We start from the raw sequence: 25,226 nt of genomic DNA, 5'->3' as shown, positions 1-25,226 counted from the left end.
ACCTGAAAATAATCCATCAACGTCTTGTTCGACCTCTAAACCTCGTCGGCCATGGTCGGCAAAGGCCAGGGCGGAGGTAAGGCAGTGGAGAAGGACAGGGTCAATGCCTATACCGGATGATCGTATCAGAATAACCCTGCAACCAACCATTTACTCCGAAGATGACTTATGCTTCGTTTACCAAGCAGCAAGTAACCAGCATAGACTTACGACGATGGGAGTGAGTAAGCTCACAGTTATATCATCATACTTACCGAGGTTTGTTTGTCCAGTCGTTTCTTATGTCATCACGTTGACTCTCTAGCTTTTTCCGTATTATCTCGTCGTCTCGGCTGGCGATGAATGGGGTACTCGCCCTTTCAGCATACCAAGTTGCGTCAGTTACTCACTGCCAACATGCCCGCCGGAAAGAGTATCAATATCAGATGCTGGCTATCCAGGACCTCAGAAGATGTTTGTCCAACTTTAGACCAGAGCATGCTGATGGAGCCCTCGTTGCCTCGATGGCACTACTATGGCTCTGTGAAGACATGTAGGTGCGCCTCACTGAGGCGATGAACGGGAAGTATTGACATGACCAGGTCGAGCCGAAGACAGATTGCAGAAGGAATCTCAGCTGTAAGTACTATTCTGCTGTCGAGTGATACGCCAAGGCTCACGAAATCGTAGATCCTGCAAACATGCCATCGGCTAGGTCACCAATCCGGGTTTTATCACATGATAGCAAAAGCATGGCATCAAACCGCCCATCTGCACACAACGCTCAAGACGGAGTGCGGTAAGCCGAACGGACTCAAACGTATAATTGCCGAGATGCAGAAATTCAAGGCCCTTTTGAAAGAACAGGAACCGGACGACGACACCTGGAGACAGCTGCGGCTCCTCATCGCCCTCGCGGAGGACCTGACCGAACTGGAACCGTCGACACCCGCCGATAAACAATTCGAACGAATCCGACTACTACGAGACTACAAGCTCTGGCTCCCTCTCAATGACCTCTTAACCGGCAGGAACCTGTCGAGAACGCTGATGGTCAATGCGTATTTATATACAATAGCTTTATACGCTCAACGCCAGACATCGCAGGCGTATATGATTGACCTCGGAGTCGACCTGCCCAGTTTGCTGGACGGGACGTTACGGCAGATCACACCGGTTAAATCATATATAGGGCCACTCAACAACCTGAAAGCCCTGGTATCTCATTGTCATAATAGTGGTAATATTCAAGTCATAGCAAGTTCAAATTGTGGCGAGGGAATGGAATAAACGCCACCAAGCAACAGGCGAACGGTAATAATAATAATAAATATTTGAGCTACTATACCAGACATCAACTGTACTATGTATGGCTTGTTTGAAATGAATGTAAAGAGTAAAAACCGGACCTTGGACTGTCTTTTGCTTACCAAGACCCCCTCTCAGCTCGTTAACCAATAGAGGCTTACGCAATTCCACCGATAGACAGCACTGCATCCTGAATCCTAAATCCTACTCCGTTCATTAAACAACTCACCGCCATTTTGTATCGAGATGACTGCACCAAAAAACCTCAGACTTGAAGAAGTCACCCTTGAAGATGTACCCGTTCTCACAGAGGTTTGGTTCGCAGCTTTTACCGATCCTGGAATCCGACGCATCTGGCCTGACACACCGGCGGTACGCAACTGGTGGACCGAAGGCAATCGTCACGACTTGATCCATAAACCGTTTCAACGCTACGTCAAAGTTGTCGATCCAGACTCTAAAGATGCTAATGGCCGTCCACGCATCGCGGCGTTTGCCAAGTGGGATACTTCAATGCCCCGCGAGCGGGGTCGGAGATACCCCCCGTGGACTCAGGATCAGCCTGGTCAATTCTGCGACGAGTTCATCGCCAAGGAGGAGGCGGAAAGACTCCGCGTTATGGGAGACCAGAAACACTACTGTAAGGGGCCACTCGGACCTTGAACTGTACCCCCGATCTGCTAACCGCAACTTATCTAGATCTCGATACGTTGGTCACGCATCCCGACTATCAACGCTGTGGAGCTGGCTCAATGCTTATGAAATTTGGCTGTGACCTGGCAGACAAGGACGGAGTTGCAGCGTATGTGGATGCAAGCAAGTCTGGGGCCGGACTTTACAAACGTTTTGGGTTTGTGGATGAGAGCTTACCCGATTCTGGCGACGTCGCGTCCATGGTTCGACGATAACGCCTGTCGGTCTTTGCAACCTGGGCTGTGCCGCTGCAACGTTGTAATGATCAAGAATTATTGAATAAAGCATAAACTACTCTTATATTGAAGTTGGAGCTATTAGACTATGCCAGTTGACATATTGTCTTTGTTGATGGGCAGAAGACCAGTATACAAGGTCGAGAACTGCACCAGTCTGCTTTGTGTTGGAGATCGGCAGCAGGGTGAAGAGTAGACTAATATTCGCGATCCAGGACAGCCTTACCGGAGATAATCAGGGAAATACCATCCCACGTTCTCTGCCGAGATCTCACGTCGCACAAGCCAACAGCACAGGGTTTATCCTAGCAAGAATTTGTTCTACGACTGCATGACATGCCAACTGCCGAGACGTTACCATCTACTGGTGATAGGTGAAGATACGCTCATCCTTGGATGGAAGCCTCTGCCGTCGGGAACCGCCAAGTTTTCGAGTGATAGGTGAAGATACGGCCTGTGCCGCTTGAAAATATTTGTCGAGGCTGCTTCCTGTTTTTTCCTGTGATAGGCTAAGATACGAGACCCGCGTTACCTGTCACTTTTCCAGAGCAAACATATTTTACAAAAAAATAATAATAGTAAGAGGCCTCACTGATTCTTTCTCATACTCTGTGTACTGAAATGCTTCCCCTTCAGAATCCAGCGGTCAGACGCAGGCTGAGCAACGGCACACCAGTATCATTTTCAACAGCAGGACAGCTGGAAGGGAATTGCGGATAAAAATGGGTTGGCTTGATCCAACAAGGCGCCACGCGTCTGAGTATTAAGAGCTACATACGGGTCAGAGAAATTTCACAGTCATCAACAAATTCTCATTCTGTGAAGTACCATGTGATTCAATGAGGTGTGCGAGCTACTACTTTATCTTACCTCAATCATAGAATTGCAGCCTCAAACTCAATGGAGATTACTTTAATGAGCCTTGCGGAAGTTATGTGGAGATAAATAAGTTCTTGAAAAATATATGTGTACTCTGCTATAGCCTCTTTTCTATTTCATCAACACTCGCCTCATTCCATTGTATAGCATGACGACGGGCACTCTCATTGTTCGTTCTCACATAATATGCTAGGCAAATAGCGTAAATCTCGTTTGTATCTCTGGTTGCCCTTGATCTTTAGAACGCGATCATTCGGGTCTCTCCTCAACCAGCGAATTTGACCTGACATCGCATAACCCTGATCCTGGTGGTATATCTTGGATTATCTGAGCTTCATGAACACGCTGTTCGCATTTTGAACACATGTTCAAACATGTTTTCTCCAAAGCTCCAGCCTCTAGCTATCTCATACCGTGTAACCAATCATCGATGCATCGTAGCATCTGATTGCTGACATCTGCACGTCGGTTTCTCAATAATCCGAACCGAGGTCACGTCAAACACAAGATATTCCCCTCTTCGTATTACATCTTCATTCAATGTCATCATGAGCTCCTTGGTAGGTGGAGTCCCGGGACATCATCGCCTTCGTACTCAATGCGGTATCTGCAGCAAACCATTGTTGGTTGGGGTAAGCTTTGTGACTTGTTAGTTTTGGCAACAACTTTCTTATGCTCATCCATCGGCTAACAGCCAGCTCCGCAGTACTAGGTAACGGTCTTGAACCAGAATCGGGGGTTTGTCTAGACCGTGCGGTATTCCCCGACTCCCGGAGCATCAGGGTTGGCGCCAAATACATTTGCTGGGCACCAAGCTGCAGGCGATGCACAGATGCTACCGAGGCGGTAGGTCTGCATTCTACATGCCTGAATCTGTTCCAAGAAAACTGCAAAATCGACAAGGCGGTCGACAGATTGTGGGTAACAATTGGCAAGAGGAACCTCTGGCAACGCGCTCCCATGCTTCATCTGGATCGCGAAACGGGGCTTGACATCGAAATTGTCCGCGAGAAAGCAGAAGCTTATGGCATTCGACTACTGAAGCTCCTACCAGCAGAGCTCATCCAGATGGTACAAGAATACAGCGATTCGGCAACGTTCTGGCGGTACATCCACGTTCTCAGCACAGCTCGGGAATTGTCCCGCTTAATGTCCGATACCGCTCCGCCAGTTATCTCGATACCTTTGTGTAATATCCTATCTTGGACACGAGGAAATTATGCTGCTGTGTTATCAAGCAACTGTCCGCCCGTAGTACGCTTAACTCTTGATCACAGGGGGATACGTAAGGTAGAAAGGCTGTCGAAATCGTCATACGAACCAGGACATCGTTCGGACAGGGAGGCATTTGTTATTGCCCCTACGGCATGCTTCCAGGATGTTGTGGCCGTACTGAAGGTGATGATGATGCTCCGGATATTGGAATGATACGAACTGACTAGTAAACCCAGTTCCACGTGCTGCGGCTTGAGCTACCTGCATCTCTGTCGGGGTTTCACATCTGGGATACCCCCAGCCCCCCTGGTATTGAGGACTGCGACTTTTACGGCCGTGTTATACCGTCCATGCAATTCAAGACCACCAACTTACGCAGTGTAACCGGCCTCACGTTTTTCTTCTCTTTCAGCAAGCTCTACGCAATACACGCGCATACACGTGCGAAGCCGTATGCAACGAAAACATTTGACCGCCTTCCTGCGAAAAGACAGGAAAGTACCGTATGGATTTACCTTCCGATGCCGAGAGATGAAGAAATTACCGCGATCGCGATGCGGTTGAAGGTTGAAGGGGGAGGGGCCACAACGCAGAAGCCCTTTTTCATGGTAATATGTTCCTTTCGTGATTGAATTCACAGTGCTGATGAAGACAGATTCGTACAAAGCTAGCCGGGGATGTGTATGTTGGCCCATGCCATCTGAGGCAGCACAGAGATATCGTTCTTAGCCAGTCAAGCCCGGGACTGCTCATTCACAATGTTGCAGATGTCGGACCAGCTACTGTATTCGGGACATATCCGCGGAGGCAGCACCATGACAGCCTACCTCCGTTCAACAGCCGCTGGCCGAATATGGACCCTCTGCTTCATCTAATGTTCGAGCATATGTATCTTTCCGTGGCGCCATTAAAAGACGTGACTGGCATTCAGGTTCTCGAAGACGAGAACTTTGAGTGCAAGGGTATGATATTTGATTATAGCAACGGTGCCCAGAGAGCCTTGGGAGACTGTAGATTCGGGCATTATCATGCGAAAACGTATCTGAGGCCACGGCGGTTGTGCTACTGTCACGTTCAACCTACACCGGCGATAGTGCGGGGCGTTCACGTCGAGATCGGAAGTGAGTCGGACCATGCACACAGCGGCGATGACTGGAAGTGCTCGAAGATGGAAGGGAATATCGAGTTTTGGTTCTCCAAGGAACATTCGGTCATCGTCTGCCACCCCGTTGAGAACACAGCATCGCCATGAGATGAGGCGTCTTGAGGCCTGGTAGCGCTTTGTTTCCTTGGCGGCAGTTCTAGTTTCGTCTTGATCAACAGATATGCAGATACAGAGACCCTCAGCTCACTGCTAGTATACGTTAGTATATTGATGATCCCCAAGCGCGAAATCGTGATGTAGCTGGAGTCATAGTAGCTCAAGATCGCCTAGCTCAGCACGGACTTGTTAGCTTGTCGACACCAACAATGGGGACACAGCCCAATTGCCGTGATAAGATATGTACGCCAAGAAACGGTCGATCAAAGGTTGCACCAAAGCTCGGCTTTGTAAACAATTCTCTGGTCGACAAACGCGGCTCGCTGCATATGATGTGATATTTGCAAAAACACAGATTGAACAGTGATCGTCCGATGGCCTGATCCAAACGGTCTAGTACGACGCCAGACTGGCTGCACACTTTTCTACATTAGGCTTTGTGATCTTCATTCCCGGACGTAAAGCCCGGCTAGTCCAGCTTCTGTCCAATAAAGAAGTGGTAATAATCAGCCCCGTTGACATTGCCAATTCAATAGTCTGAGACTCGACTGGCGCCAAGCAGACGGGCTTGATGTCAGCTGTGGAATTGCTCAGTGCCGTTGCAATCCTGACGTTGTCATTTTGACACTTTCGTAGCGCAGCAGTCTCACAGAGGCCAGCTTTGTGCGCGTCATACCTGCAGCCACGCCAATATGAAAGAATTAGAAAGTGATGAGAAGGGAGTAGACCGTAGTTACTACGTCAGCCGTTGGGCATTCCCCGGGTTTACACCAATACCTCTACCATCCCCGTAAATGCTTTCTGCGTTTCCCTGTTTTTCGCTCACACCAGGTTTCTTCTTTCTACTTAATCTTTCCTTTCAGGGTCCAGGCCTCGAAGAAAACTAACCAGTCATCGCGCGCGAAAATCCACGACGTTGCGAATATGGCAAACGCTGCTGAAGTTCAAGCTGCGAATGGCTTCAATGGCCACCACCACCACTATAAGCAGCAGAAGACTCATCTCAGCGAATTCGGCACTCACATGGTAGCGGCATCTGGTGAATTTGTTGGTACTTTCTTATTCTTGTACTTTGGCTATGCTGGCAACATTATTGCTGTTCTTCAAGAGCCTGCCACTGGGCCTAATGGCACATTGGCCAACAACACTATTATCTGGATCGCGATGGCATACGGCTTCTCCCTCTTGGTTAATGTTTGGGCCTTCTACCGAATCAGCGGTGGATTGTTCAACCCTGCGGTAAGCTATTTAACTCGTTGACAAGCTCGATGTGCTGACGGCTCTGTCCCTAGGTCACCTTCGGTCTCTGTCTTGCTGGCCAATTGCCATGGATGCGAGCGCTGTACCTATTTCCAGCCCAGCTCATCGCCTCGATGTGCGCGGGTGGTCTCGTCGAAGCCATGTTCCCCGGAAGTGCCTCGCAGGCAAACACAACGCTCGGTCCCAATACTTCGATAGCACAAGGCGTCTTTCTTGAGATGTTCTTTACAGCCCAGTTGGTCTTCGTCGTCTTGATGCTTGCGGCGGAGAAGTCCCGCGATACATTCCTCGCGCCAATTGGCATTGGTCTATCTGTTTTCGTGGCCCTCATTCCAGGTAGGAAGCCTCCCTTGTTATTACTACTTGGCACGTTGTTGATGGTAAAATTCCAGGCGTCTTTGTGACAGGCGGATCATTAAACCCTGTACGATCATTTGGCTGCGCTGTCGGTGGCAGAGACTTCCCCGGTTATCACTGGCTCTACTGGGTTGGACCTCTCCTTGGTGGTGCTCTTGCTGCTGGCTACTTCAGGCTTGTCAAGATGATGCACTACGAGGAGGCAAACCCAGGGCAGGACAGTCCAGTCGACGTCTAGGAGGCGACGACAGAACATCAGTATGTTTGAGCAAAAGTGGTGGCTTGGGTTTGTGTTTTGAGCAGCAATCTGCCACTTGTCATCTACATCAAGGGCGGTATCATGGAGGTTTATACAAAGTAAGAATTCGATGGCACGGTGAAGTTGTTAATGAAGCATGATGACCTATTCATCACTGCATGGTAAATAAGACACTTAAGTATCGCTCAAACCCAAGAATTGCCATGATTAACCCTTTCTAAACATTTAATATACACCAAATGACCCATGTAAAGACCTAAAATCACGCTTTGAGTACCAATGGTCCCTGTTCATCTTGGAATACGACATCCCACCAATTCTGCTTCTCCTTCTTGGCCCAACTTGACGTGCAAACGGTGTCAAAGTCGGTGTTGACCATACCACGCTGGGCAGGCATGAACCGCCTGATGGTTCGGTATGCCTCAAGACCCCAGTAGATAGCCCGACCTTCGGGGATCTCGACCCTGCCCAGAGGCTGCTGTCGGCGCTGAGTGAGCTGCGCGTTGACAAGCTGGCGGAGGTAGGGGAAGAACCACATGCGGTCCCACCACAAGACTCTTCGGGTCTTGAGGTTGTTAATGTGGGCGTTGTGATGGATGTTGATGGGGATGGCGGTGGTGAAGAAGTCGGCGTACAAAGTCATGTCGCCCCAGTTCAATGTGCGTCGGTCCTCTTCCGAGAGAATGCGCGCAAGAGGATTTGTCGCATTGGCAATCTCCTCGGGAACACCAGTCAGACGAACGGGCTCAATCTCGAGCTCTCGAGATCGCTCAGCGATAAATGTCTGGTTGTTGAGTGTCAGGATATCGCCGTCATCTTCTTCGAAGACGGTGGGGATGGAGATGGTCTGGTTGTAGTCGAGGCCGACGTGGAACTCGAATTGATCGCGGACCATGGTGGAAACATTGTGAGAGGGATCAATGGCATCGCCGAGCTCGCGTCGCCATGTGCGCCACATCTCTTGCTCTCCCCAGATCTCACCAAAGAAACCTTGGTCACTGTAGAAGTGATCGCCCTGCTCAGCCTTTCCAAGCTCGTAACGCTCCTGGGCGCGACGGAAGTACTTTCGCATGTCACCGACAGGTCCAATGAAGGCACCACTGTTGATGTACTTGGGTCGGACATCAACCATGCGCAAGTTGGGATCTTGGTCTGTCTCGGGTCCGTAGAGATCCTCACGAAGGGGGGACTCTGGGAGAGCATCACAGTGCAGGTTGGAACCAGACTTGGCACGAGGCCAGCACCTCTTCTGGGCGGAGACCATGATGGTCTGCTTCATGGGCATCTCGGACTTGTGTGGCCATTGAGCCCGAAGACGGGCGTTAGCCTCTTCGTTGAGAGCATGGTAGCGCCAGAGGAGTACACTTGGGGGGAGCTGGAACCAAGAGTCGGCGCTGTCGGCGACCATGATAAGATCATCCTCGTTCAAATGGTCCTTGCTTGAGCTGCCTTGACGAGAGCTCCAGTCAAGATAATCGAGGACACCAGCGATCTTGGCGAGATGCGAGCCACTCTTGCCCCAGTTCAGGATGACGGGGGCGGGATATCCAAGGGCAACCGCTGTAACAATGGCCTTGCAGACGTTGACACCGGGGGCGTTGGCTGGGAGGAGAATGACGAGACGGCGGTTGAAGATGTTGCCGCCCGCCTTGGGAGGGTTGACCATGACGGGTATGCCAGCGGGCGAGACGGGGGCGGCAGGCGAAGCGGGTGAAGCGACAGGCGAGCTTGCATCTTGAGTTCCGCCGCCCATCTCGAATACGTCGGCCGTTCCATCGGAGAGGTATTGTCGGCCCTGCAATGGTCAGTCAACTGAAGATGCCAGTGATTGCGACGTCGCTTACCTCTAGAGCTGCAAGAGCCAGAAACGTGGGGATGAGGAGAATAGCCGCCAGCACGAGCAAGAATCCTCTCGTCGATAATCGCAAGAACCTCCTCGGCATTATCTGAGTGGCCTCAGCCTTATCCTTGACGACATTCGTCGTCGGCAATTCTTGGTATCCGCTACTGAACATTTGGCGGAACCAGCCAGGACCATCTTGAGTACCCGTCATGATGAGAGAGAGGAAGCAGATTGATTCAGATCAGTAGCAAAACTGACCAAAAGTTAACCTGCACTGTCAAAAGAGTGTTTAAATGAATGAATGAATGAATGATCGAACGAAAGACGTCGAGGGGCAATGCTGAGGGGTTCCGCTGTGACATGCCTATAATATACCAGGGAGTTCAACGGTGCCAGATGCGCAGAAAAGGAGAAAAAAAAGCCACTGGAATTTCCAGACCCTCCCTTGCACGCAGTCCATTCCCTCACCAATTGCACATTATTGGACTGATTAAAATCACTGGAATATCGCCACAAACAGATACCTCTGCCCATTTCATAGGGGAAAAAGGGTCAAAGTGGCTTGCCAAGATCTTGGTCTGCTGAATTATCGATTCAAGCGAGGGAGAAACAAGAATACCAGAAGGAAAACCGACTCCACCTGTGCATGGCGCTATCGCCGACCTAAACCCGCCTAGAAGTAATTACTGTCGGGCGATGTCTCAGCCCCAGAGACTAAAATCAGGGGTTGGGCTCAGCGCCGTTTTAGCGTGACGAGCGGTACACAGCGGGCGGTGGTCCTAACAGACAAGCTTAATTTTACATGCAGTGCCAAAACATCCATCACTGTCGCCAAAGGATCATGATGGGAGCGACGCAGGGTCTGCCAAGCAGGCGATTGTTGATCTCGTGAAACAAATCTCCAGTCTTGAAGAACAAGTCTGAGCACAAGATGGATGGTTGCTAGAAAGATGGAGCATGAGAGATTGCTATAAAGTCGCCCGCCCCGACCTGGAGTCTAATCAGTTCGCGATGTGATTATTGAGGTGAACATTCTTCCCTTGCCCCGGTCAATTCTAGCCAGCAAACGTAAACGTCCTAAACATGATGCTTCGCGTTTGCTTCGGCACCTTCATAACTTTCTATCAACGCAATTTAGGGGGTTCTCTTCCCAGTAAATCGACGGATTTCCTCGACAGATCTGTCTATTGACCTGGTCAGTTGCACGTCTCTGCCATTTCTTGCCCAGCTCCATGATGATCAACTTGAGAAGGAATCCATCTCGCTTCTTCAACATCGAGCGTTCAACTCAGTCGAGGCGCCTGACGTTTTTTTTCTTCTGTCACCGGCCCCTGTCTTCAGGTGCGCCATCTTCCCCAAGCTATTGGCATTAGTGCCCAACCGGCCTTCGCAGCACATGCAGGAACAGGAAAACGTCAGAGTCCTCATGATGATCCTTATCAAGCAGCAGAAAATGTCAAATTGAGTCTAACCAGAGACTAAAAAAAATTCATCGCTACTCTAACGCTATGACAATCGCTAATGAGACCACATTTTAAGGCTGAAATGCATCCAGGTTATTCGCTCCGATCTGAACTCCTTGCATTCTTGGTACAGTATCAGAAATTCCTCCAGGCGCGAGGGAGACGAGCAAAGTGTCTGATAACTGAGACCTCACCAATCATGACTCCCTTGAACGTCTCCCCCCGTTAGACATGATTTAAGCATGTATCGGGATCGCGCGATGCTCAAATCGCGAGAAGGGAGAGGAAGATTGACCAGATTCTGATCTTATCGTGTTTCGGGCGGTGCCCACATCCCGGGGCTGGGATTGTTGTTCTGAGTTCCGCCAGTACAGGGCCATGGGAAATGGCCGATCCGCCTGCGTCCAGAACCCCTCCCCACTAACCGCCCGCCGACGATATTCGCGTGCCCCCTGAATCAACCCCTCCACGTCCTTTCGCTCCGATGTGCGCTTGTCCCATTTCAATCTCAGCGCGTTGAAGTCGTCGCTGACCAATATTGGTGCTCTGACTGTTCCGTCTGAGGATTGCGATGAAGATAACAGGAGTTTGTATGTCTCAAGCGTGAGGAATGGGCTGTAGACAAGTGTCTCCTCGTCAATCATGCGTCCAGCCTCACCCAGGTTCGCAATTGATGGTGTTTTCAGTACAGAGATGTCGAGGCTCTGGAGAAAGGTCTCGTCGGCAGCTGTGAATGTTGGGTCTTGGGCGTAAAGTCTCAATTTGCTCTTATTGCTCGTTGATAACGTTAGATGAGATGCGATGGCCATCAGCACAACCAATTGTTTGATGCGTCGCTGTTGGTCCCTAGCGTCTAACAAGCTGCCCAGACCCAGCGAAACAATCTTGGTGATGCGCGGTCGGTTTTTTGTTCGCAGCATGTCTTCAATTGTCTTGGCCAGGGCGGATTGGTTGTAAATGTCTGTAGCATCTTCATATAGTCTATATAATTGCTGGAGTTGCTTGCCAGATCCGTTGCCTTTTCTTGAGGTTTGCGACTTTTTGCTGGGCGTGTAATGATCTGCATTTGTTAACAGTCTGGACCCAGGGCCTTTGATTGAGAGGCTCACCATCGCCATCGACAACCTGCATCTTCTTTGAGTGTCGCATCTTTACTGAAGTACTGTTTGTAGTATTTTGTGTTTGGACAGCTGAAATTTTGACGTTTTGGACAATTCAAGAGATGGTATTGACTGTTTGGAAGTGATTGATGCTTGCTTATTGTACTCAAACTGAGGGCAAGACCTCTTCTATTTAACATGACCACTAGACACTTATCTTTTTGTATATCTATCTGCGACATGCTCATTCTGTATCTTTCATTGCGTGCTCGGTGTTCGGTCTCTTGCTGCGCCTGTCAGCAAGGCCTTTGTAATCCTCTCGGACAACGATGCCGTCCGCATAAGCAGATTTTGGTGGAGGATGGGTTTGACAGCATCTGCAACAGTCAGATCAATTTCTAAGCTAACGGCCGCTAACCATTTTCAGATCAACGTTACAAATCGAACAAGATGACAAAAGCTTCAATCACGACAAATCTGGGCTTATCGTGGAATCGACTCATTGAGGTGGTTCTATTTGATGAAATGACCGGAAATAAACTGGTTGAAAAATCGAGATTTCTCTCTCGTACATCCATTTTTCGACACAGATCCATCGGTAATTCTCGCTATTCGATATTCGATGGCAGTCTCCGTCACTGTCACCGTCTTTGTCGCTGAGCGGATGATAAGATCCACGATAAGAGATGGATAACACGGCTACCGGCTCACATCTGCAGCATCATTATGGCTATTCCGGCAGGTGAGTCACTTTGAATCATCAAGATTTCATTCCTATAATCTCTTTTCGTATTAATTGTGACTCACGCGATAAATCGACCTCAATCCTTCGAGCCATTGCAGATTGCGCACCTCGGACATTCCAAAGTCCGACGTTTCACTCGCCAATCTTGGCGTCTTCGCTCACTGTGCTCCCGAAGCATTCAACTTCGATTCCACGGACAAAGTTCTCTCCTACAAATGCGGAACCACCTTTCTTGATAGGATAATTCTTGTCTTCCACATTTTTAAATTATCGGGGATATTAGGAATGCCAAAAGAGCTCATCGCACGAGCCTTGTTCGACTCCAGACGAAAGACAGCGAAAGATATTCGACTAACAGACTTCAGTGTAAAAGACACGCGATGGTGTTAGTGTCGCATCGCAACAAACTCTTACACCCAATATGGGCAATCGACGTGATCACAACGCAATAGCAGGAAAGGTTTGCTACAAATTTCTGGCGATTAATTATACATCTATCCTCGGAGTCAATCCCTCGTTATTTATGTCCTAGCTAAACCGGCCATCTGCCCATGGAACCTTCATCCCCATAAACGACGACCGCGACGACTTTCTCACTGGCTCTTGACTCTGCTGTCCGTAGTTCACAGGCCCTGGCGGCGCATAAGGCACAAACCCAGGATCCGGCGTAGTCTGGCTCGGCAGCGCATAAGTCTCCGGAGGTGAAAACGAAGGAGCATTTTCTAATGGAGGAGTCTGTTGCTGCATCGGCTGATACGCCTGGAACGCGTTTGCCAACGATCCAGGAGGAGTCGAGTGTCGCACATTTTCTCCGGCCCCGCCGGGTTGGTATGGTCTGTACACAGGAGGCTTAGCACCTGTGATTGGCTTCCTTCTTATAGGTCCCTTTGACTGTTCGTTCGTCGGTGTGATCAGCTCGGATTGACGCTTGTACAGTGGGTTTGGATTGAAGTCCAGGATGTCTTGAGCAGGGCTGTATAAGTCTGCGAAAGAGTTGGATGAAGGGCCAGATGGCGTGATAGACGGTCTTGTTATGGGTGAGGCGATATGGTGACTGGGGGTATCCTCCACTACGATCTTCTCAGAAGCAAAACTGACAGATGGACCAGCACTCTGAGTTTGAACCTCAGGCGATATTGGTTCGTAGATTGAACTTCTCCTACTCTCCTCGTGCACTGGCTTTAGGTCATCGTAGTTGAGCTCCTGCTTCTGGTTCTGCACGCTTCGAATCACTGCAGTGATGGAAGCATCACCAGAAACCATCGCAAGTCTGATTGCCTCCATTAGTTCTGAGATGTGGTTCGTCAGGATCTTAACACATTCTTCTCTGCCCGCCTCAAGGGCTTTCTGCAGTGCATTTAGACCTGCCTTATTCCTGACCAAAACATCGGCGCCATGGTCAAGCAGGAACTGAACCGACTCATGATCACCGCTCCACGCTGTAAGGATAAGTGCCGTGTCTCCTTCGTTATCCGCATGGTTGATGTCAGCACCTGCGTCCAACAACAAGCGAATCGGGTCACGAGGTAGATATATCGCCGTGTATGTCAGGGGAGTTGAGTTATACTCTCCTCCAATAACCGTCACATCAGCCTTGGCTTCCAGGAGTTTCTTGAAGATAGCTTCTTCACCCTTGCTTGCGGCAGCGATGATGGGATGAGAGAACTCGCCTCCTCCAAGGTTAGGATCAGCGCCATGCTCGAGGAGAATATCGACTATATCTCCTCTGCCAGACTCAACAGCCGCTTGCAAAGCGGTACACTTGGGCATGTTAGGGTTAGCCGTGGTTGCGTTGACGTTAGCACCGCGATCCAAGAGAAGGTTGACAACGTCGACATGGCCTTGATCCGCAGCAGTTTGGAGAGCCCATCCGTCAGCAGAATTGATGTCGGCACCAGCATCGAGAAGAAGCTTGATTATCTCGATGGTGCCATCAAAAGCAGCTGCTGTCAAGGCATTCCCATATCTACAAGTCACGGTTAGCTCGTTGTACTCCTCAGTTATCCCAACTACAACTCACAGTTCGCCAGTTGCATTCGCGTTAGCTCCATATCTCAACAGCAACTCCACCGTCCTCTGATTCTCAAAGTCCGTGGCTTCATACAAGGACTCATCCAGCGCCTCAGGTGAGATATTGCCCTGTGAATACTCCCACATAGCTCCCAAGATACGAATCTCATCATCACCATCTTCTCCCTGCGCAGTTTGTAGGAAGGTTTTGTCACAGTTCAAGCCGGGACAGTGATCCAGGATCAACGAGACGATAGCCCAATGGTCTCCGAAGGATGCTCCATCAAGGGCGTCCTGTTTGAACTGCTGGTTGTGCTCAAAGTCATGAAACAGCCGCGAGAAAGCTTCAAATCGACCATATTCTGCTGCTTTGACGAGGGCAATGCCGAATTCTTCAGCGGGTAGTTTGTCGGAATATTCCTTGATGAGAAACTCGAACACTGCAAGGTCGGCTCTCATAGCTGCTAGAGCCAAAGGTGATGTGATAACCTCCTCCTCATCTTCTTCATCAGAGTCCGAGTCGGAATCTGAGCCTGACTCTGAACCCTCGTCCTTATCACTCTCCTCGTCTCCATCGTTATTCTTAGCTTCCTCGCCGTTAGCCTCTCCCTCACCGTTCTCATCCTCAGCCTTGTCGTCTTCGTCTTCGTCTTCATCATCCTGAGTGACGAGCGAGACATTATGGGTCACCAGAAGCTTCACGGCTTCAGTGTTTCCAGACTGGATAGCGGCACAGATCACACCTCCGTAAGCACCACAGCTAGCATTCGGGTTTGCTCCCCGTTGCAGAAGCTTAATCATAACCTTGACGTTTCCTTCGGCTGCAGCTCTGTGCAAAGGAGTTATGAGGTTGCCCTTGATGCCTTCATCGATGTTGGCACCTCGGTCAAGAAGCTCCTCAGCAATGTCATCATGCCCAAAAGCGGCTGCGTAGTGTAACTACATTATGTCAGCTCATACACGTTGCGGTTCAGAGTCCCATCTTCTCCTCTCCAAGGAATGTCGTCACTTACCGGCGTATTGTAGTCTGAATCCATCGCGGCCTTGTCCTCGTCGAAACCGTGATCCATCAAAGCCGCGACTAGGTCTCTAAATCCAATCGTAGCAGCAACATGAAGTCCAGTCAGCTTCTCCCGAGCATAGTAGGCAAAAGAGCCGGTAAGTCGGTTGTGTTCAGTTAACCAACGGCGTCGAATAACTGAGTCCGCCTGCCAGAACTTTTCCTCTAGGCTCAGTGCTTCTGCGAGATCAGCAGTCGCTTGGCTGGCGTGAGGTAGCCAATGCGTAACAGCATAGGCAAGGGCTATGTCCTTGAGATATGGAGCTTCAGGGTCTTCATCCACCTCATCTTCTTCATCTTCCCCATCACTTGACTCCTCCGAAGCGACAGAGGCGCTGTCGCTTTGAGATTCGTCGTCATGATTGGATTCATTTTCGGATTTCTCTTCATCCTCTTTCTCGGCGATTCCTTGATCATTTACTGCTTCTCCCGAGGCATCACTCTCTGCGTCATCTGGACTGCCTTCTATAGCACCAGCAACCTCACCCACCGCTCCGTCTATTTGCTGGGGAATATCGGAAAGCGGAAAGTCAAAGATCTCTAGGATATGGCTGAACGCTCGGAAACCCAGAATACCATGTTGCAGCTTAATATCCTCGCTGGTAAGACCAAGCAGCGCGTGTGCATGTTCAAGAAGATGGCTCTTGACCACTGGTTCGGTGAAGCACACCGTCTTCTCTTGGAGACCATTTTCCTTCAGTACGATTAGGGGTCTACACTTCTGTATCAGATCATGAAGCTCTGAAACTTCCTCTGGTGAAGAATCGAGACCGGCAAGAAGTCCAAGCTCGGCCTCAGTAGGATCTTGATAAGTAAGAACCAAGACACGAAGCATTTCCTTGATCTCCCCGGCCTTACCCCGGTTATTGTCAAACACTTGTTGCCACGCAGAACTGAGAAGAGCATCCAACTCTTGCGGGATAACTTCGAGAAGACGACGGACTTGAAGGTCGTTCTGATGCTGAGGAAGCTCCTCGAGATGATCGCAGGTGATGTCAATCCACTGCGTGTTTTGAGCGCGCTTGCCAATAACACTGCTGGCAAAGTATGCAAGAGCTCTGCTATACTTCTTATGCTCAATCAGCTCTAGCACCTTGTTTTGTGCATGCCTTCGAAGTTCGAGCTGAACTTGGTCACCGTATTTCGCGTCCTCAAGATCAACTAGTCGGACGGTATCCCTCTTCAAAGCTCGGTCAATCTCCCAAGATTGGCCACTGGTGATCATCCACCGAACCAGTGGGCGTCTTCCAGTACCATCATGCTCAACCTCCGAGCTGAGCAGGGTCAAGAGTGTGTTTGTAGACACGGCATCTTGAGAGAGGGATTCGATGTTGTTGATCACAAAGTATACCCTCGCCCCGATAAAGACATCGTCAGCGAGGATATCTTGAAGGACCTGCCATAAGTTCTCCACAGTCAAAAGAGGCTGCGTTTCTCGACCTTTCTTCTTGAGAAGAAACTTGGCATGCGTCGCTAGAAGCCCCTGTCGTTCCAAAAGTTGGCGGATGAGAGCTTTCAATAAACTCTCAGCTGATCCATAGTCGGGCGTCTTGTCGCAGAAGAAGTATGAAAGATAGTTTCGTGACGAGCCGGTGTAAGGCTCGTCGGTGATCTCCTCTTCGTAAACTTCCTCATCTTTGGTCAACTCCTCAATCTTTTCAATGGCTGATAACGCAGCGCTGGTCTTACCGCGACCATCACGGCCACGAACCCAGAGACAATCCTCTTTCTTGACAAGCGAACTGTCTTCGCCCTCATGAGGCTTAGCTAGCCAGCCCAGAAATTCTGGCTCTTTCGAGAACCATGGGGAAGTGGTTGTGTTCTGAGCGATACTTTCCCTCTTGCTTTGGACTGGTGCACCTTCTAGGGTTCGTAGAGCAAGGTTTATAGTTGCTGGATCGGTGCGTCTTGTTGCATTGTGTCGATTCTTGACTCGCAGATGTGAACCGTTGATAAGTCGTTTCAAAGGCCCTCGGACTAGTGTGTAACGTTCATCCTTGGAGCTATCAAACTTGACCAAGTCTCGATGATTCGCAGCCAAACCCATCGTCTCCATCACACCATCCAAGATGGAGGAGTCTCTGGTGACAAACTCGGCATACTTCTTGGGCATCGGAATACTCAGCGCCGATAAGAACTGAGGCATACCAGAGAGATCCTTGATCGTAGTAGGATGTTCTTCGTAAAAACCACAAAGCTCGATCTTGGGCGTTGTCTTGATTACTAGTCTCACGAATTCCTTCCGAAGCTCAGCCAGACTTTCGTCGTCTGGCCTCATCAACTCGAGGAGTTTGGAAGCTGTTGCATGACCGAGCTTCTCTCCCACAGAGGAAAGCATGCACGCTAAGGAAGCTGCTTCAGCGCCTTTGAATGGTGTTCCAAAGAATGCGCAACCGGCTATGTCTTCGAACATGTTTGGAAAGAGGTCTTGTCTAGTTGCAGCGATACAGATAGCCTGGCATGATCAGAACCAAGACAACGTCAAAACGATGAATCGTACCTTGGCAATAACGAGTCCTCCCATACTGTGACCAATGAATGTGATTGGACGAGGAATGGTCATGTTCTAGAATGCTTGTCAGGCCAAACTCTTTGAGTTGAGTTGAAAGACGCAGAAACATACCTCTCTACTCATCTTCAACCCTTCTAGTAAAGTCTGGGCCAAGTTGCCGAGGAACTGCTTCACCTTGATGGAACCAGTCCATGAGGATTCACTGTGATACAGAAGAATTCTAGCGTTTGGAAAGTCGCGAGCTATGCCTTCCTCACTGGCCCAATTAAAATCGCTCGTAGTCGATTTGAAGCTCAGCAAAGGATGAGCTCCCAGACCAGGCACAAAGACAATACTATCATCGTGTTGGTGAGTTAAATGCTTCTGTAGTCATATTTGGGGTCGATGCTTACTCCATGTCCGTCTTTCTTGTCGAGTCTGGCTCTGGATAGAGCTGCTTGATTCCCTGCTCGACATTCTCGTAGCCTTTCTTCTGCTTAGGAGCAGCCCCAGGAGGGCCACCGCGTCGCGTTGCTGTTCGACGAAGCGACATATTGTCCAATTCGCTCAAAAAGCACTCGCCGTGGGTTGTTGTTGTTGATCTGACAACGTTCAACCTCCTAGTTTTCGTCTTACGGAGGAGTAGGTAGTGGTCACCACAGCTGCCGTTTCATTCTTGGCCCCCACATCTTGGCTTACTGGGGGTCACTATGTATGTCAGCATCTGCTGAGCTTTTGGCTCGGCGTTATGCGCTTAACATTCATTCTCCAGAGTAAGCACTTGGACAAGCGATACCTCGTTAGTGTCTGATCGATCGTACATGGTGCCACCGCCCGGTCTGGTTGCTCCTTTGGGCTGAGATGCAGGGTGTGCCTAATTAAAGAAATTGGACCGTCAGCACGGCGCAGCGGCCAGTCCCCTTTTCCCGAGGTGGAACATCAGTGGGCACAGAGCGGGCCGTGTGATCAAGACGATGGGGAACGCCGCTTACAGCCCAATCATGGATGGTGCTATCGGCCTCGAGAGCAGGGGCTGCCTATGTACAGTACCAGCCTTATGACTGACCCTTGCTTGGTAATTGTCAGCTTTAATTTCCACTGTTTTCTCTCTGTTTACGCGAGCTTCTCAAGAGACTCGCCATCGTCGGGGCATTCGTTCTCTATTTATGCTCCTTGAGAAACTTAAATCTTACGCCGTGTCATCGAATCTAATATCTCACTATGGCTAGTCCACCGCCGCCATTTACGGTCCGCATATTACAAAAGGACTTCCTTAGCGATGGTTTGGAGTCCAAGGATGAGTTCAATAGCCTCCTCCCTGCCAGCAACCGCTTCAACGATGACATCGTCGTTCCTACATCGGACCCCAACTTCCTAGAGCGGGAACTATCGGTTTCGCGCCTCAATGACGTGCAAGAATGGCTCTGGGCTTGCGGTCGCCCAATGCCGCCCCGGCCACTTCATCACCAACGGCTCATCTCACGAGAGATCGTTATCAGCGAGCTCTCTGAGCTGCACATGATCTGGTGGAGAAACCGCATTTTCCTCAAGCCTATACCGGCTTATCTGCTTGATCCCGATTTCTGGGTCAGCAACATTAGCGACACAGCCCATCTCGACGTGACGGAAGGCAATATTGATGCCTCCGCACGAGGATTTCTCTTCTCCTACGCTGCACTCATCGCATACAAAAGCGACTTTCGCATCGCAAAGGAGCATGGGTTGTTGCCCGAGGAAGTGACATGGGAGGGCTGGAAAGCACTGACAGCTCAGGTTCTCGAGAACCACCGTTACGATCGCGTCAATCCGCGCTACTGGTACGGAGAGCTGCGGCTGAGCAGGTTGAACAAAGTCTACGCTCTTCGCAAAGGATATTTGCTGCGCGGCTACTCACGAGTCGCATCGCATACAGTCTACGGCGATCTCATTCGCGACAATTTTTCGGTGCTTGCTGGTATTCTCGGTTATGTCGTGATCGCGCTCACGGCGATGCAGGTCGGGTTGGGAGTTGACCGGTTGGTCGAGAACCAGGCGTTTCAGGATGTGAGTTATGGGTTGACGGTGTTTACATTAATTGTGCCGCTCATTGGGGCGCTCTTCATATTTTTCTTTGTGTTCATCATGATTGTCAGTAATTGGAGGGTCACTAAGGCATTCGAAAGTCGGCGCCTGAAGAAGATGAAGGTAAAACTCTTGCGGAAGAAATAGACGGAAGGATTGTCCAATAAATGCAATTAATAATAAACAAACATTGCACAAACTCATGGAGGGCAAACGGTCGACAAAAATAATAGGAGCACTGTCTGCTGAGACAAAAGGGTTGGTTGAATGCCTGTGACCTCTCATATCAAGCTTGCAGTCCACTTGTTATGAGATGCTACAGAGCTCATGGTATGTATGGATGATCACGCTGGGGATCGAACCCAGAATCTTCTGATTCGTAGTCAGACGCCTTGCCATTGGGCCACGCGACCTGTTTCCTTGACATTGGCCGCTCAAATGGGGGGCTAGATTGCTGCAGCATCCAGATTCCATCGAAGCATTCCTCGGGTAATCTGTTACAGAGAATTCTTTATTTTTGTTTAAAATCGATGCACAAGGCTTAATAGGGTGAGTGCGGATCATGATCGCGGTTGAAATTCCTGATGGTGGCCCATGAGGCTAATTTGTGCATGATGCTTGTCAACAAATAATAAATAGAACGCGCCTGACAGAAACCGCCATATCACATAGCAAAAACTAAAAATGCAGGAAGACTACTATTTTAATTGTAGCCTTTATGCTCAGTACACATGGTGAGCTGTTTCATATGGGTTTAGTGCTGAGACTGCCCATCAATACTGTTTTGTAGGGTAGGTGGATGAATGAATGAGGCGCGGAGCTATTCCGCTTGGTCCTCTCTTCCCCTGTGATGCATCGTATCCATGGGTGCCACTACCGCCATAGCAACGGAGTATAGTCGATCTACTTGTATTGCAGTGTGCTTCTCCCCAAGCACCCCGACCAGTTTCCCCTCCACTGGAAAGGTGAGCAGTAACATTGTCGTGATGTCAAAGTCAGAGTCGGCCTCAAACTTCAAGTTGTTGCCAGCTGCACCCTCAAAGGCCGCCATTATCACCACCTCCCCGGGCGTTCCAAGCCTTACCAGCGCTGGCGTAGTTATTAACCTCGAAGTAATCCCCTCCACAGGTTTACTCAGGCTTCACCTCCTGCAAGTACGGGTCACTGGACAACCAGTCTGGCGTTAGGGCCGGCATTGATAGAAGCAAATGTGGCTGTGGCTTCAGTTTCCACGTTCTTCATAAGGTAGGCAAGGGAACGGGAATAGAGTAATTTTGCTACTGGCGAAGCGTTGGCCAACGATGGTGGCCTTGGCGGGGTTTTCTTGAATGCTGCCTGGCGAGACAAAACCTTGTTCGGGGGAGAGCGAACTGGCTGGCGCCTGAGGGGACACGAGGGTGGCTGCTTCTTACTGGTGCCGACATAGCCAGCGGGAGAAATGGACGTGTCGGCTTATTGGCGAGAGGTACATATTATGTTGAACGTTGAAGTGATAAAGGAGTGGTCGTAGCACCAATGGGGCTTGATGTATTGTTGTCGACGGCACCAGCGATGTTAAAGGCAGCTCTTGATGTGGTCTTATTAAGCTTAGCAGAGCCTATCTCTCTATACCAGGCCTCTCTGCTGCTAATCATTGCCCGACCCATTGCAGACAAGTGACCCGCCTCCTGTATGTGTCTTGCCCTTCGATCGAACTAGACGTCTCGGTTCTACCGGCAGGTCAGTTGCATAGGATAATTTCCCGGGCTGGATGTATGCCGTGCCCTTTCCGTAGTGAAAGAGTGTACACTAAACCAAGCGGTCCGGCTCAACGTCGATAGTTGGTAAAGACAGAGTCAGCTCATCACCAGTTGCCCATCTCCCTACTCTCAACTTCCTAGCCAACATATATCAACACTGTGGTCAAGAAAAAGCTGCCAGTCTCTCTTTTGGGAAGGATATCATGCCCAATTCTGAACCAAGACAAACAGTCTCACGCCCTTTATATTCGCTGCTACTGCACCTCGCGCCACTTATCTAACAACTAATCGACATCGTGGCCTCACAAGCCCCCGATATTGATGAATTTATTTCTAGTTATGATATCATAGGCACGCCATTACACGTCAATACCCCCAAATTGTATCTTCTTTCGCAGTCTTGATCAGCCACTCACGGCAAACATAATCGACCCGTTTCGCATGCATTGGTATCTCAACAGGCGAGACGTCAAGAAGTCCAGCTGGATCGTGAATATTCCCGTTTTCCGTATCAATAATAGGGGAGCTGAACTCATGATTGACAACGACAATCTTCAAGGGCCGAGCATAGGTCGAGTCACCTCCAAACTCGGGGTTCCAAAGTTCGCTGCCAATAGACTGCTTGATGTTCCAAGTCTGAACACGAAGCAGATAAGGTCTCGTGATAACCAGATGCTCAATGTTTCGGTGTAGTGCAACATTATACCAAAGTCCTTCGTCACTCAGGTTGATGCTGAATCCAGCGACTTTTCGTAGCTTGGGCCAAGTTTGGCTGACGTTGAGCTCACTCCTCCAGAACTCTAATGAAGGCAGGCCACCTAAGGTGACAAATTCTTCGAGGTTGATCAACGCTTGTAGACCTCGAGAGAAGACTTGATCAATATGCGCATCGATGCTGTGTTGCATAGCGATTCTGCGAAACGGCAGGTCAACGATCAATCGGCGGACCGAGCTGCCGAGTTCCAGCAAGACATCCCGGATAAGTGCGCTGGCTCGTATCGACTGGATCTCCTCCAGGCTGAGCCCAAGATAGATGGACGACACTGCAGAAAGTGGGAGGGTCTTGGGGAGAGATTGGTTGCCAACCGCTCCCTTGGAGTAGTGTAGGCACCGCAAGAATTTCTGGAGTCGAGGTATCGAATCAAGATGTACACAGTGCTGCCGTAGAAACCTTGTCGCGGGCTCGTAGGTCGCGCGACATACCCTTGTCCAGGTGACGAGCTGCTGAACTTCGGGGGTTGCAAGGTCAATAATCCGATTGGGTTCACCGAGCGGGATGGACGTTTCAAGGATCTGAAGGACTATTTCGAGGGGGATATAAAGATTACGCGTCATATTGAAAGAGTATAAGAGATTGGGGTGTTCTATGAGGCTGTGTTACGTATGTTTGCTGCGTTGAGGCCGTAGCCATTATTAAGAGGCTGCTCTTTGGTCGTTGCCTGCTAGGCTACGATTTAATGTCAACAAGCAACGGCCAATTTGTCGAGCCAAAAGGATCAATTGATTCAGGCATCAGAATTAACTGTGCCGGCTATAACTCGGCCAAAGTCTTTACCAGCGACTGCTGGACCTGTCAGTTTCAGTGCTCGTAGGCGAACAGATCTACTGGTTTTAGCGGCATGTTCCAGCGGCGGAGCGCCGGCGGAGGAAATCTGTGGAACCTGGAACTACCCAACGGAGGGAGCCCGGGAGCGTATCAAGGGCCCGTCCTTCTTTCACAACAACTATTGTAAAGCGACCAAGGTAGGGAACGAAATTTCGGACTCGTAGTCCTTGATCCAAACAGTCAGCCTCATAAGCCTAAATTTTAACCTTATAGCCAACAACTTTATTCGTGGCAATGGCTGCAGCGTGTCAGGTTCAATGTAACAGAGCCCCAAGGTACGTACTGTGGCAGAACCAATGTGGCATGTCTATCAAAAGCTGCGAATGAAACATGACATTGGACAATAGCCGGCGGAGTTGATATTGCGAAATGCGGACATGTTGCGGAGTTTGATCAAGACATAAATCGACGCGATAAACCTGATAAAAGATCTTGATGAGTTCTTTCTGAATCATTTATACCATCATCGATCAGCTTGTAGCACAGCATAATCTTTCTATAAAATCCTCTCAGACATCATGGGCTCTACACCAGCAACCAGCAGAGCGTTATATGCCGATGAGAACGGCAAGCTTGTCGTTCGCCACGTTCCTTTTCCCGAGCCCCACGAAGGAGAACTTCTCATCAAGGTTCTGTACTCGGGCGTCAATCCTGCCGATACCAAAAGCATCGACTTCTTCGGCTTGAAGAACTTCGTCACTGGAACAGAATTCTGTGGCGAGGTCCTCGAGTCAAAGACCCTTGCCTCCACGTCCTTTGAAGCAGGCGACATTGTGGCTGGAGTAGTTTCTTGGGGCCAAAACCCACCATGGCGTTGGGGAACGCACCAAGAATTTATGACGATTCCTGCATCATTGGCTTGGAAGGTTCCCGAGAACTTACCGCCCCAAGCGGCTGCTGGTCTTTCCATCGTTGGTAATGCTGTAACTGCCCCAAATCGAGAGCGCCCCCTTAACTAACATTACATAGGGCTGACAGCGGCCACTGGCCTCTTCAACGACATCGGCCTTCCTCTACCACCCAGCGTTGCCAAGGGTACGCCTGATGAGGGCGTCGTTGCCCCAGAGGGAACTTTGGTCATCTGGGGCAGTGCAACAAGTATTGGCATGGCCGCTATTCAGTTTGCCCGGGCAGCACGAGTGTCTTCCATCATAGCCATTGCCTCATCCATGCGACACGAATACCTGAAGACACTGGGTGCAACCCAGGCTTTCGACTACAACGATAGAGATGTAACCGAAAAGGTCAAATTAGCCCTGAAGTCAACTAGCGGAACAATATGGGCCCTTGACGCGCGTGGATCTCCCGAGTCACAAGCCCTACTCAAGAAAGCGATTCCTCAACACGATAAAGCTGTTCTTGCTTCAGTGATGCTGGGCGGCGATCCAGAGTACAAAAGGATCATGGGGGCTCGCCATTTCGATGTCGAGTTCGAGTTGCCTGGGGGTCAAAAGATGACCTGGCGCAAGGACATGGCTGCTGCTGATCGACATTGGAGGGGCTTGAACTGGGCTGTTGAGAATTATGGTGCCCCCGGTGGGTATGTGCCAACGCCTGTACGGGTCTTTGAAGGGTCTGGAGAGGATGCCATCAAGGAGGTGTACAACGTTAAGAACATGAGCACTTTTGGAAAGTTGGTGCTCAAACATCCTCTGAAATGA

The 25,226-nt window shown here is 49.9% G+C and overlaps 8 protein-coding genes and 1 non-coding gene across 9 annotated transcripts; 4 read left to right on the top strand and 5 right to left on the bottom strand.

Moving 5' to 3' along the window:
* Positions 1 to 813: 813 nt before the first annotated feature.
* J7337_012538 (uncharacterized protein) lies at positions 814 to 2,195 on the top strand (the record flags this gene model as incomplete). Its single annotated transcript, XM_044830054.1, has 3 exons — positions 814 to 1,040; positions 1,557 to 1,927; positions 1,987 to 2,195. 3 exons carry the CDS (start codon positions 814 to 816, stop codon positions 2,193 to 2,195), a joined length of 807 nt encoding a protein of 268 aa, XP_044674970.1.
* A 4,300-nt stretch (positions 2,196 to 6,495) lies between these two features.
* J7337_012537 (uncharacterized protein) lies at positions 6,496 to 7,426 on the top strand (the record flags this gene model as incomplete). Its single annotated transcript, XM_044830053.1, has 3 exons — positions 6,496 to 6,810; positions 6,864 to 7,167; positions 7,224 to 7,426. The coding sequence occupies 3 exons, from the start codon at positions 6,496 to 6,498 to the stop codon at positions 7,424 to 7,426; spliced, it is 822 nt and encodes a 273-aa protein (XP_044674969.1).
* A 283-nt stretch (positions 7,427 to 7,709) lies between these two features.
* On the bottom strand, positions 7,710 to 9,501 carry J7337_012536 (uncharacterized protein; the record flags this gene model as incomplete). The annotated part of the gene is made up of 2 exons (XM_044830052.1): positions 7,710 to 9,242; positions 9,292 to 9,501. The coding sequence occupies 2 exons, from the start codon at positions 9,499 to 9,501 to the stop codon at positions 7,710 to 7,712; spliced, it is 1,743 nt and encodes a 580-aa protein (XP_044674968.1).
* Positions 9,502 to 10,989: 1,488 nt separating this feature from the next.
* On the bottom strand, positions 10,990 to 11,902 carry J7337_012535 (uncharacterized protein; the record flags this gene model as incomplete). Its single annotated transcript, XM_044830051.1, has 2 exons — positions 10,990 to 11,813; positions 11,863 to 11,902. 2 exons carry the CDS (start codon positions 11,900 to 11,902, stop codon positions 10,990 to 10,992), a joined length of 864 nt encoding a protein of 287 aa, XP_044674967.1.
* A 1,224-nt stretch (positions 11,903 to 13,126) lies between these two features.
* J7337_012534 (uncharacterized protein) lies at positions 13,127 to 18,712 on the bottom strand (the record flags this gene model as incomplete). The annotated part of the gene is made up of 6 exons (XM_044830050.1): positions 13,127 to 14,564; positions 14,619 to 15,547; positions 15,622 to 18,123; positions 18,169 to 18,234; positions 18,292 to 18,514; positions 18,573 to 18,712. 6 exons carry the CDS (start codon positions 18,710 to 18,712, stop codon positions 13,127 to 13,129), a joined length of 5,298 nt encoding a protein of 1,765 aa, XP_044674966.1.
* A 668-nt stretch (positions 18,713 to 19,380) lies between these two features.
* J7337_012533 (uncharacterized protein) lies at positions 19,381 to 20,367 on the top strand (the record flags this gene model as incomplete). Its single annotated transcript, XM_044830049.1, has 1 exon — positions 19,381 to 20,367. One exon carries the CDS (start codon positions 19,381 to 19,383, stop codon positions 20,365 to 20,367), a length of 987 nt encoding a protein of 328 aa, XP_044674965.1.
* A 194-nt stretch (positions 20,368 to 20,561) lies between these two features.
* On the bottom strand, positions 20,562 to 20,633 carry J7337_012532. Its single transcript has one exon. It is a non-coding gene; the product is annotated as a tRNA-Arg (tRNA).
* Positions 20,634 to 22,325: 1,692 nt separating this feature from the next.
* J7337_012531 (uncharacterized protein) lies at positions 22,326 to 23,294 on the bottom strand (the record flags this gene model as incomplete). Its single annotated transcript, XM_044830048.1, has 1 exon — positions 22,326 to 23,294. The coding sequence occupies one exon, from the start codon at positions 23,292 to 23,294 to the stop codon at positions 22,326 to 22,328; it is 969 nt and encodes a 322-aa protein (XP_044674964.1).
* Positions 23,295 to 24,083: 789 nt separating this feature from the next.
* Positions 24,084 to 25,226, top strand: J7337_012530 (uncharacterized protein; the record flags this gene model as incomplete). Its single annotated transcript, XM_044830047.1, has 2 exons — positions 24,084 to 24,480; positions 24,535 to 25,226. The coding sequence occupies 2 exons, from the start codon at positions 24,084 to 24,086 to the stop codon at positions 25,224 to 25,226; spliced, it is 1,089 nt and encodes a 362-aa protein (XP_044674963.1).

The sequence above is a fragment of the Fusarium musae genome, chromosome 10 (genome assembly GCF_019915245.1).
Source record: "Fusarium musae strain F31 chromosome 10, whole genome shotgun sequence".
Classification (NCBI taxonomy): Eukaryota; Fungi; Ascomycota; class Sordariomycetes; order Hypocreales; family Nectriaceae; genus Fusarium; species Fusarium musae.
This window is presented reverse-complemented; position numbering and strand designations above follow the sequence as displayed.